At 35.7% G+C, this 13,038-nt stretch overlaps 1 protein-coding gene across 1 annotated transcript in view; it reads right to left on the bottom strand.

Annotated features, from left to right (window-relative positions):
• gabra2a (gamma-aminobutyric acid type A receptor subunit alpha2a) overlaps positions 1-13,038 on the bottom strand; it is a 322,305-nt gene that overhangs the window by 293,511 nt on the left and 15,756 nt on the right. Inside the window, exon 4 of the mRNA XM_088933041.1 lies at positions 1,662-1,729. Coding sequence (XP_088789167.1) covers positions 1,662-1,729 — 68 coding nt within the window. The remainder of the gene's footprint in view (positions 1-1,661; positions 1,730-13,038) is intronic.

Raw genomic sequence — 13,038 nt, 5'->3', positions numbered from 1 at the left:
TTGTGTGCTATTACCACCGCTCCAGCCTCAGCTGGCTCAGGCTACTTAAGGTCAGCTCAGACTTTATTCAGGACTCTGGTATACAGTCTGCTTGAGTAAGTCTTCACAAGAGATTAATTCTAGCTTGTTACTGGGTTTCTCTTTGCTTTATTCTTTATTGCTTGTGTTCACTAGTTTTTGTGTTTTCCAGTTGCTATCTTTGTTCTTGTGTTCCCATGTCACTCTCTTTAGTTCTTGTGTTGCCCCTCTTGTGCTTGTTGGATTCCTGATCTGGCTTTTCCTGACCTTGCTCTTAGTCTCTCCCTTGGCTTCTCTATGGTGTTTACAATATCTCAAATTGGAACTTGGCTTCCTACAACCTCATCTCCTGGACTTTCCCTTGTGTTGCGTTACTGCATCTACCTGGTTTTGACTCCTGCCTGCATGACCCTTGAGCTGGTTCTATACAGCCAAAGCCAATCCTGATAGCGTACAGATTGCTCAGCCCAGCCCCAGTGTACTCACAGCACTGCTATCACCCCGAGTGCTTTGTACAGTCAGCTACAGTGCTTTTCCAGTGGGGGCATAGCACTTCTGCTGCCCTGAGTGCTTTTTAGCTAGGACACAGTATAAACTCCACTCACACCTTGCCCCTCCCATTTGCCTGTTTTCCCCTGCTTTGCTTTGATGGTTGCCCAGCATATGGGTTCATCACCAAAAAAAGTCCATCTCTTGGGTCACCACAAATGATGGACATTGCATTTCTAGCATAGCTTTCTTTCATCTCATATTAGAAACAGGTAATTATTCTTTTCAATTTCCCATTGGTACCTTGTGCTTTATCATTTTGATTTTCATATAACTGTTATATAATATAAAGGCTTTGAAATTTGAAAAAAAAACAGGAAAAATATTTAATCTTTGGAGCCTCCTTCAATTGAATCCTTACATGTTATTGACATTGTATTTGTTACAAAGTTTAAATCTAACTTGAATTGAAATCCTTATCTCACATTGCACAACACAATAAACATGATAAAATAATGATATTGCTTTAGACTGATTATACCTTAGGTTTTAAAGAGACACGGTTATATTGTTTTATCCATCCATCCACTTTCTAATCACTTTATCCAGTACAGGGTCAGGGGAGAGCTGGAACATAACCCGGAAAGCAATGGGCACAAGGCAGGGTACACCCTGGACATGATGCCCATCAAGGGCACACATAGACACAAAGATGCACACACTCACACCAGAGCCAAATTTCTCAGATGCTGATTAATCTACCAGTTTGTCTTTGGAACAGTGAGAGGAAACCCATGTGAATACGTGGAGAACCTAGAATCTCCTTGCAAATAACATCCCAGGAATTGAACCCAGGGCCCTAGTGATACAAGGTATCAATGCTAACTACTGTGCCACAGTGGCACCCCATATTGTTTTATAGATATCTTTAAAGCCTGGAATGACTAAAGGCTGAGATTAATGGAAAATTCAGAATTAAGATATTATGCTAAGACCATCCTTGAACCAGAGATAGTTAAACTCTCAATTCATAGGAGTAATCCAAATTTTGACAAAGGTAATCTTTTTATCTTCACTCTCATATATAGAGTATGTGTACAGAATTTCAGTATTGTATATAAAAAAATTAGCATACAAATGCAACTTGGACTCACCATGTCAGTATCAGAAACTGGTCCAAAACTAGTAACATAGATATCAGTCTTTACTTCTGTTACACGATCTGCAATGCAAAAAAAAATAGATAAATGAGTATCATAATCTGGTTAAACAACACTCTTGTTAATGATGCATGAAATCTTCCTGCAGCTGTATAGAACAATGTTATTTTAGCATTAAACATATATGACTCTGTTGCCATGGTGACTCTATGTCACAATAATGCAATGTATTAATTAATTTCCATATGCCTTTCAGTTGTGTTGACTCTGCACGTATTAAAACACAGAAAAAGAACGGTTTTATTTAAAACCTTTAAGTGAATTATGTTTGCATCACAATCAGTATCCTAAACCTGTACCAGATTTTGTCCTTTCTGTAACAGATCTTTAATGAGAATATGCAACACCATTAGGCTGACTAATCAAACAGGCTTTTGCTTTCTTCTCTCCTATGACTCCCACCTACATTCCCTCTAAGCAAGATGACCTACATTTTAAAACACATCTCATTAGGATAAACAAAATGCTTCAAAGCAATACAATAAAGCTGAGTGCTCCTTGTAAATTGAATACCATGCTTACTATATTTTCAATGAATTTCACACTAATGAACAAGTATATGTAAAATATCATAGTCGTGTTGTTATATTCAAAATGGTTTAAATATTTTCTAATAAACGTGGTAAACTATTTGTGAAATATGTCATATTTAGCAATGTTTGCTAAAAGTTAGCAACCGTAATTTCTTTCCAAAGAAGGAAAATTATGGCAGGTGCAGAGGGATGGTTGTTTTCCTTGGAGTTGTTGAGGCCAAAGAACTATTTGTTTAAGAAAAGGTAAGAAAGTTATAATGCTGAAATCTAACAAATTACAGGTGACCTCTGTCTCTGATGCGACTAAAGCATCAATTGCTAGAAAAGATGAGAACAAAGGAATGCTGACTATACAAAATACTAATATGTAATATTATGAAAAAGTGTTGTTAATATTATTAAGCATGAGATTATATTGTTACAAAGGAGAGGGTTACAAAAATGGGTGAATATCAGGATTTGACCAAGCAGCTTAGTCAATAATAAAAAAAATAATATCAACCCCAACTTGTAATGATTGCTCCAAAAATATACCTGAGCTTTTGATAAAGTTAGAAGCATTTGGATTCTTTGTTCTCTGGCACAGATTTTGCGAAAAGCATAATAATTCAGGCACTCTTGGTTAAACAAATATTTATTAACAGTGACAGAGACACACACTACAGTACACAAAACATAAACATACAACACACACGTTTCTCTATATTTACAGTATGTACCGATCTACTTCTAGACCACTCAGAAAACCCCAGACTGCTAGCAAGTATTCGACTCAAGAATAATGCCTACAGAGGCCAAAAAGAGAGAAGCTGCCTAAACTAAATGCAACACAACTTGTAGTTGAATCTCTTCTCTACAAATCCAGATGTCACAAAATAAAGGGGAGCCCATCTCCCGATTCTAAACATGCACCCACCAAGCAGGAAGGCCATTTTTAGGTATTCTTCATTCGAAAAGCCAGGTTCCCAAAAAAAACAGAATAGTAAGCTCTGTTTTTGCAAGGTTCAAATACTTAGCTCTAATCATTTATTTTTTTGAATGATCAAGATGAAGGGAATCTTGCCTGGCACAAGCTTCAAGTTCCATCTCTTTCTATCTCCTCTCTGTCATGATTTGATCTTTCCTAGTTTTCCTCTCTTGTCTTCCAGTCTTGATCTGATCTTATATGGTGTCTTTCTGAACTGTTGATTGACATTTAATCATTTACCCAAAAATTCATTTACTTTAATTAACTAAGGTAAACTTTATGATTTCTTTGATAACAGACTCATGACTTCATCTTAAACAAACATTCCCTTTACTTTGAAACAATATCAAAATCTCTAAACTCTTAAGAGATACTGCCTAGTCACTTACAGTTGTAACAATATTTTATAAGAGAAGATAAGATCACTTTATTGGCCATATACTTGTATTAGGAATTTGTTTTTTCACATACCCCAACTTGCTCTCCACGAGACACACAGACAGGGAGAGGAGCCTGGGGTCAGAGCACAGGGTCAGTTTTTTTTAAACTTGTAGCAAGTGATATTTTTAGTTTTTATTTATCTCCTCCAACTAGAGTGCTGTACTGGAGCTCTGTGAAGTTGCCCCCCCTACAAACATATATATCAGATGTTGAATTTAGGAAGGGAGACAATAACTTCAGCCCCAACCCCCACTTCTGGACAGATAGGGAAAGATGTTCTATCCAGTCAAAAGGGTGCTGTGTCTCAGAGTTCAGTACATTTGTAGGTTACTGGCTATGAACTGAAGCAGCCACAAGTCCTGCTCCATTTCCACAGAGTAGTAAAGGTGGCTGTTCAGTAATAAACTACAAAAAATATATATCAGTCTCCATCCAATTACCATGTGTGTTTAATTACCATCGCACGAATCCTACAGTTACATTAATATGGAGATGAGATATTTGGCAGTTAAAAATATCACTGGTGGTAATTTTGGAAGGCTTTTGACATAATTAAAAAAAATTGTATTGTCTATACAGTGGTATTGAACATTGAAATGCTCATGGACTGTAATTTAGCACATTGTACCCAAGCAGCAGTTTAGAACAGTGGTTAAAACAGGTGGTTCCTATTTGGAAGAACGTGGTTCAATCCTGATCAGAGAGATCCTTTTGGCTATATTTTTACATAGCCAGACGTACAGATGCAGCCATTCAAAATGCACGGTACAAACCCGCGGTACGGGAAACTACCCACAAGCAACCGCAGGGCACCGCGGTAAGTGATTGGCTGGCCAAAATGACCAACAGGGGCACTCATGGTGCATTGGTCGGTAGTGAAAATATTTAATAATTTAATCTCTTTACTGTGCACATTTTAATCTGCTTAGTATTGAATATTTATATGAAATTTTACCACTAAAGGGAAATTTTAGTAGCTGAGCATAAAAAGAAGAGGAGCATAACGCATCTGAAGGTCATAAACGATATTAATTTAGGAACATAAACATTACTGTATGTAAACTGTACTGTGTATGGCTGGTCTTGGTAGTTTAAAGAAACAATACACACCAGTCTTCCATTTCTCCCTAAACTTTTTAAGCTTGAAAGTTTTATGAAACGGTTCCCAAATATGCGATTGCTGTATAGAATGAATTTTAATTTTAAAAAATTATTTAACACGAAAATTAAGCTGTTTACATCTTCCGCCTGAGAACATAGTCACCCGTTGCTACCCAACGCAGAAACACAGCCACTAACTAGCAAAGAGAGTACATTAGCTAGCCAATATGATAAAGAAATAAATGATTATTTTGTTTATTTCTTTTGCACATTTATTTGAACATTTCCATCAATTGTACAAGCACTTGGAAACTGTCCAATCCCTAGTTCATCAGGCATTTTCTTTTACGCTGCGGGCATTCTCCCGGTCTGGCGCCGGTCTGTGTCTTCTAGGATATAATGCCAGAGCTTTTTGTTAAATTTGGGTTTCCAATAACGCCGCAGCAAACTCTTGTTTTTATGTCCACTATAACAGACAATCTCCTTTGCTTTTAACCGAGCGTTTAATAATTTCCTAAAATGAAAATGATTTACTTTATTTCCCTCACGGGATCAATAAAAGTATCCATCATCTATCTAAACTATGGGACAGAATTCTGGGGTCTCCCTATACCAGAGATTACGGTAGGGCTTCAGAATGGTGATTGGCTGACACCATCTGACACCCCTCTGATTGGGGAAAAAAGACGTGTTGATCTGCTATACCACAAAAATATTTAAAATAATGTATTGTAGCTAGGATGAACTTTTTTTCGAACGTGTCTCTACCTGCTGCGACTCGGACATGGAATGGTTAAAGATGGCGACAACTCAGACACCCAGAGATGGGGGGGCATCTTTCCGCCTCCATAACTAAAATGCCAAATAGGAGTAGTTTTTAATTCAGTTTGAATTATAACTGTACGTACTGTCTTAATATTTGGCCAGGGATTTAAAGAGAGGGCGCGCCAAAATTTTTCGGTGCCGTCGTCTGCGTTTTAAAGCTACCCCTGTCGCGGAAGAATTTGACCTCGGAACGTTCACCCAGTGTAATTATTGTTTCATTGCACTTTGACAGATTGTCTTTAAATCAATTGTTGTCAGAATATCCCCACCTCCAAACAAGAACAAAATTGCAACGATTTTATTAACTGGCTGTTTCAGTAACCTAAAGTATATATTTAAAGTAATAATTTAACAATATATGTAAATGTTTTAAGATATGTTTATGTTGTGAGTATCTGTAGATTGTATCTTTTTTTTAGTTTTAGTTTTGTTTCATGTTAATTTCATAAGGGAATCTTGATTAAAATACTTTTATTTTTTCACAATCTGGTAATGCCAGACAGAATTCACATTTGCTGCAGCCAAATGGCCTTGCAGATCAGATACTGTATCAAGGAACAAAACAATTATCGCGCCCGGCTCCTCAATGGAATCGCTTTAACATGCTAATGCGTTGGTGTAACACTCTGTGTCTACAGTACATTGTGAACAAACCGGTTTCACAGGTATTTTCAACCCTCAACCAATGTTGTTTCATCGGTTGTTATCCTGTAAAGCGCTTTGAGGAGCCACCTTTAAAGGCGCTATATAAAATAAAGTTTATTATTATTATTATTAATATTGATCATATTTTCCTCCCAGAACTTGTAAATTGTTGTTGTTATTGTTGTTGTTATCCTGTAAAGCGCTTTGAGAAGCATACTCACAAGCTTGTCAGGTGCATTCTTTTGTAAAATAATAAGTAGAGCTTTGGGCTTATTAGTGCTCCACTTACAGCAACCCAATGTAAATACATTTTGCGTTTTACATTGCGTTTTACCAACAAAACAGGGCAAAAATCTGTCTCATGTCTTTGGGGCTGGGTTTCAAAAGCTTAACCTATCAGGAACAAAACGACATTTACATGATAGGCTACCTCAAACTGTCAGCTGCTTGGCTCTGTATGTCGCTTAAACCATTCCTCTTTGGCTTTTTAGTTATAGAGGCAGGAAGACAACTCCCACCCCTTCCTTCTGGCTGCCTGACTTGTCGCAATCTTTAACTATTCTGTATCTGAATCGCAGTGGTTGAGAGAGAGTAGGGAGAGGCACAGACAGAAAAAAGTGAATCCCAGCTAAAATACATTTATATATTTTTGTGGTAAGGGGAAGGAAAACCTCAGTATTTACTGCTAGTAATTAGTGTAAGATTATAGTTGAAATCTGAGCCTAAATATAGAGGTAACAACAAACAGATAAACAGAGCAAAGCTGGAAATGTGTAATTCTTCTGGAGCAAAAATATGAATTCAAAATAAATGCATTTGACATATCAAATCAATTTCAATCAAGGTCTCCAAAAGGAACAAGAATAACATGTTCAGAGAGCAACTACTTTATGTTTACATAGAATAAGCAATTAGAAATTTGAGCAATCTAATTTTTTATTTACACTGAAATTTCGGACAATTTGCAGAAGATCCCACCAGAGGCAGCATTAAGGGTAAATTAAGCCACGTGAAGTGGAATAATTCGGTGATCAGTAATAACACTTTAAAATGTACATAGATTAATGTAAAGACGTCACAATTAAAGAGGTCTATAGAACAAGAAACAAAAGGTAAAAGTAAACATAAGATTTATAAGGCTGAAGCTAAAATTCAGTCTAAATAATTAAAACAAATGAAAATTTAGAATGTTAAAGATGCAAATAAATGGTTTAGATGTAAAAATACAAAAATGCATATGAGTAAAAAGTTTTTGAAAGTTATTTGAGCAATTCTTACTTTGAAATGAGCAAACAGAAAAAAGCTATGAACAAACAGAGCAGAAGAGGAATGCAGGAACACTTGCAAAAGCTTCAACAAAAAATCATGTTATAAAAGATCACGTGAACCTGAAGCAGATTTGGCAGCATGAGGGCCTTGAATAAGTAGGTGCATTTCTGGCAGGGAGAGTATGAAGGTTTGAAAAGAAGAGTATAAATGGGATAGGGAGTCAGAAATTTAGCAGAACATGTAGTACAGATAAAGCCATTCAAAACAAGCGGGTTATACTGCGGTAAAACGCAGTGGGCGTGTCGCGGTATAACACAGGTTACCGTATAATACCGCAAGTAAAATAATAGTATCCGAAATTACCGCCAGGTGGAGCTAATAGAGCTCAACCTCTCATGTACAGTGTTTGAGCTGTCGCCATCAAAGTCTTTACTGAAGATATTACTAACAGTATTAATAATGAATGACCTTGGACAAGCTGTAAACTCAAACTATTACCCTGGTCCACATTCTTTGTAACCGTCTCTGTAAAAGAAAAGACTTTATTTTTTCATTGACAAAAAGTAACACCACAGCATTTCGTTGATCCAATAACGCATTTGTTTCCAATCATACAAAACAATTCTTGAGAATCTCCTATTTACCATGCCTTTCACGTGCTCTGTACTGTACTGTATATGGCTGGTCTTGGTAATTTAAAGAAAAGTCTTTTCACTGATAAACTTGTGTTAACAAAAACTACAGTATGCTTAAGAGTTGTTCAACCGTTTTTTTTTTTCAGCACAGCCAGCGGACTGATCACAGATCAGTCCCAGTGTGTGAGATCCTGCTGTTTGATCTGTGCTTGATCTTTGATCTGAGCTTTAATAGTCTGAGCTTTATATTTATCTCTGTAAATATATTAATATCGAGTGGTATTAAATGCAACTTTTTTGTATAAAGCTGTATTTATTTAATACCACTTGATAGTTATATTAATAGAGATAAGAATTCAAGTTGATACTGTTTAGACTTTTAATTATTTTAAACTGTATTACAGCATCGTACACATGCTTAAAAGAGAAGAGAGAAAACACAACGTTTCGGCTGTGAAGTCTTCTTCAGGTGTAAGGGTCTTCTGCTTAAAATGAAATGCTAAAATGTAATGTAGGCTCTGAACGGGTTCAACTATGATTTGGACTTGATTGAGGTCACTGCCTTTCATCTGAAATCCTGCTTGAATCCTGCTAAACTAAAAATTAGACACAAGAAGAGAAGAGGCTCTGGTGAAATTTCTCTGTGAACTGAAGAGTTAAAGTGTAAAGTGTCTCCTCCTTTTAACGGGAAGAGACGTGGTAATTTAAACAAGAGAGTGTGGCATTACTTTTTGTCAATGAAAAAGTGTGTGTGTTTTTTTTTTACTCCCTAGTGGAAACGGGCTTCCATAAAGAATCAGTATACTGTAGCTTCTGGGAAGTACATTTTTCCTGCATTAAAGTTTAACCCATCCAGAGCGCCCTACATTACAAACTCCAAGCGTTTCATTTTGAGCTGAAGACCCTCACATGTGAAGAAGGATTCACAGTCGAAACATTGCAGTATTGTATTGCAGTAAATGTTTATATCATTATATCTAATTTTTTATTTTTTTTTAAATTAAAATAATCATTTGCCCAGCCTAAGAAGGGGAGTCTGCTCTCATTGACAGCTGACTCCCCTCCATACACTCAAGTGAAAAATTAATAACGCCAATGTAAACGTCGTATTTACAATTTGTTGATAATAAAAATGTTAAGTTCTCTAAAGCTTTCTCAGTCAAGTATGATAATTTACCTAGGGAGCTTTGTAAGCATGCATAGGCAGCAAAAGATCAGCTAAACTGGGAAGATGCGACACTGAAGATATTATTAATAACCTTTTAAATCTGAAGGGAGATCGAAAGGGATCCACACAATAGAGGTTCCTGCTACTAGAGCGATTCACCGAAAGACGGTGACTATTCATTGTTATTAAAAAATGACTTAAGATTCAAACATGTTGTGATATTTAGAAATATAAAAAGTCAATTATTTGTCCATAATATTGCTATTTTAGTTTTTCAAAGAAATGTTTGTTAAAAGAAAACTCATGGCACTAGCTGGAGTTGAATAGCTGACCTCTCACTTATAAGTCAGGCACTTAAACCATCATGCCACTAACACGTTCACATGACAAGTGGCGAAACAGCCGTACGCATATCAATAGATATGTGTATATACTACTGTTTGTGTTACAGTACATGAATATAATTATATCATTATTAATTTCTTTAGATACGCGATTCCATATTATATTTCCTATTAATCAAATTCTAAAAGTATGCTTGTTTACTCCAGTATCGAGCGTACTCGCAGAAAAGCTTAAAACTATCACTTTTCTCACAAAGTACTGTATACTGTATAAATGTACAGTAACATGGTCAGAAAGAGCAAGGAGCACGTAAAAACGTTTCCGAAATAACCACATGTAAGAATGCTGGTGTGTATTTTTTCTTTAAAATACCAAGACCAGCAATATACAGTTTACATAATAAGTTTATGTTCTTAAATTAATATCGTTTTATGCTCCTATTCTTTTTATGCTCAGCTACTAAAATATCCCTTTAGTGGTAAAATTCCATATAAATACTCAGTACTAAGCGGATTAAAATGTGCACAGTAAAGACATTAAATGATTAAATCTTTCCACGACCGACCAAGTGCCCCTGTTGGCGCCTTATGACGCGCTATGACGTAATGATTTGCCCACGGTACGGGTTTGTACCCCGCACTTTGAATGGCTCCATCTGACAAGGCACAGGTTAAAAGTAAGTTCTTATGGGGCATTTTAAGACTAGAGATGTAGGTAGAAAAAGATCATTTTGAAAGCCACTGAGACATCTGGTGCTACTGATGTATTTATGAAAAAAAGACACAAAAAGTGTGCTTACCACTGTGCCACCTTATTCTTTAGGTAATACATTTGCTTTTTATAAACAGTTATAGTTAAACATTGTTATTAATTGCTGATTTTTAGTCAGCAAAATATGTAAATTATATTTACCCTCATTTTTCTTTATGTTGTAATTTTGTATTTTACTTATTTTCTGATTGTTGTTTAACATATATTTGGACAAATTCTTGTAAATTAATATTTTTACAAGATGTGAAAGTGAAACAATTGATCAAAGTGCAAATTTTAACATTAATTATTGATTACTAATAGTTTATGCTAACACCTGACTTTCATATTTAGATGTACTCTATATAAAACATTGTTTGAAAGTGTGAAATAACATTCAGAAATACAATTGAGATTAGTCTGTGGTATTTCTACAGATGAAAGTTTTCTCAGATTTATAAAAAATTAAAATCGATTACAATGTATAATCTTTCCACGTGTAATGTCATTAGGAAGTACAATAAGCTCCTGCTTTGTTTAATGATGGTTTCAAAATAAAACTAACAGGTGAGAAAGCTATGTTTAATGATAATTAAAAGACTTGAAGTTCAAAGAAATGATGTATGTTGCTTGATTAATTTTAAATTAATTAATTAATTAAATTTAATTTAATTTAATTTAATTAGTCAGCAGCCATATCACCCTGCAACTCACAACTGGTAACCCACTGAAGCTAAGCAGGTGTGAACCTGGTCAGTACCTGGATGGGAGACTTCCTGGGAAAAACTAAGGTTACTGCTGGAAGAGGTGTTAGTGGGGCCAGCAGGGGGCACTCACCCTCCGGTCCATGTAGGTCCTAATGCCCCAGTATAGTGACGGGGACACTATACTGTAAACAGGCACCGTCCTTCGGATGAGACGTAAAACCGAGGTCCTGACTCTCTGTGGTCATTAAAAATCCCAGGGTGTTTCTCGAAAAGAGTAGGTGTGTAACCCCGGCGTCCTGGCTAAATTTCCCATTGGCCCTTACCAATCATGGCCTCCTAATAATCCCCATCTATGAATTGGCTACATTACTCTGCTCTCCTCCCCACTGATAGCTGATGTGTGGTGAGCATTCTGGCGCACTATGGCTGCCGTCGCATCATCCAGGTGGATGCTGCACATTGGTGGTGGTGGAGGGGAGTCCCCATTACCTGTAAAGCACTTTGAGTGGAGTGTCCAGAAAAGCACTATATAAGTGTAAGCAATTATTATTATTAAATACAAAGTTTTAAAGGCAAACACGCTTGGCGCCATACATGCTCCAGGCTGCAGAATGCTGTTTCTGTATTGCCGAGCTTCATGCCCCCTCTCTCTCTTGGTGCTGCCTCTTCTCTGACAGAGGTCAGTGGGTTGTACGCTATGTTCTCAGCCTCTGATTGGAAAAAAAAGACCTGCTGATCTGCTTCACACCACAGGAAGAGACGAGAATGTGATTTTTTTTTGTACGAAACGCATGTTGTGTATACAAAATTAAAATGTTTTAAATGTTAAATTAAAAAGTAAAAAACTTACAGCATACACAAAGATTCTAAGCTGATCACAAGGAAGAAAAAACACCCATTTTCCGCAAATAAATGTGACTTTTAATTATCTAAACCCGTTTTTTATAGCTTTTAAAGTCATGCAATGTCATAAGTTAGGTAGGGGGAATTTATTGTTTCTTATTTTTGACTTTCTTTAAAAAAGTAAAATAATCGGATGCACATCATGCCGTACAATATTATGTTACATTTTTTTCTTCAGAACGCTTTGACCGATGTGAATGAAATGTAGCACAATGTGTGCTGTGGTGATATCGCTATTGAGCACAAAACATCTTGTCAGAAGAATTTCATATGTAGTGTATTTTTATCTGAGTAAAAAAACAAAACACAGATTCACAAATTAAAGAGAGGTCGCACCCAAAGTGTTTGTGTTATTCTGCTTTATACAGTCAGGTGTTTCGCATGCATACAGTAGTTTTTTAATACTAATTCTCACGTTATGAACTCACATACACCTGGAACCCACTTTTTTCAAACTAAGGTTTCTAAAAATGCAACCAGGTACTAGATGTTGTTTAAAAAAAGGTGTAAAAAATTTTACAAATCGCGATCTTTAAAATACCTATAGTTTGAAGGCTCTGTGTCATTTTTTCGCAAAGTTATTGACATCTGAAACACTGTGTCTCATAAATAGGCGTTTTAATAATAAAGCAAAGGTTATGAAAACCGGAGAAAACAAATGAATCTGAACAAAATATAAGAAGTTTGAAATTATTATTATATTATATATAGAATATATTATTTATTATTTTATATAAAAATATATGTTATATATTTTACCAAAAGTTATAAAATTTTATATAAATGTTTTTATATTTCTCATGATAACTGCAGTAGTCTTAACATTTTTGTACATTCTTACGATACATTTTAGGTGCACATTGCAAAAGTTATATATACAGTATGTATATATGAACAAAAAAAGACATACATTTCAATAATTGTTCATTCGAATCCCTTTTAATTTTAAAGTCTATTAATCCTTCTTTTATTTCAGATATTTAATTTCAAATCATTACATTTACAGTTTATTCAGTGTAGCT

Source organism: Atractosteus spatula, chromosome 1, assembly GCF_055471065.1.
Source record: "Atractosteus spatula isolate fAtrSpa1 chromosome 1, fAtrSpa1.hap1, whole genome shotgun sequence".
NCBI classification, from domain to species: Eukaryota; Metazoa; Chordata; class Actinopteri; order Semionotiformes; family Lepisosteidae; genus Atractosteus; species Atractosteus spatula.
The sequence above is the reverse complement of the archived record's forward strand: the minus strand, read 5'-3'. Positions and strand labels throughout refer to the sequence as shown.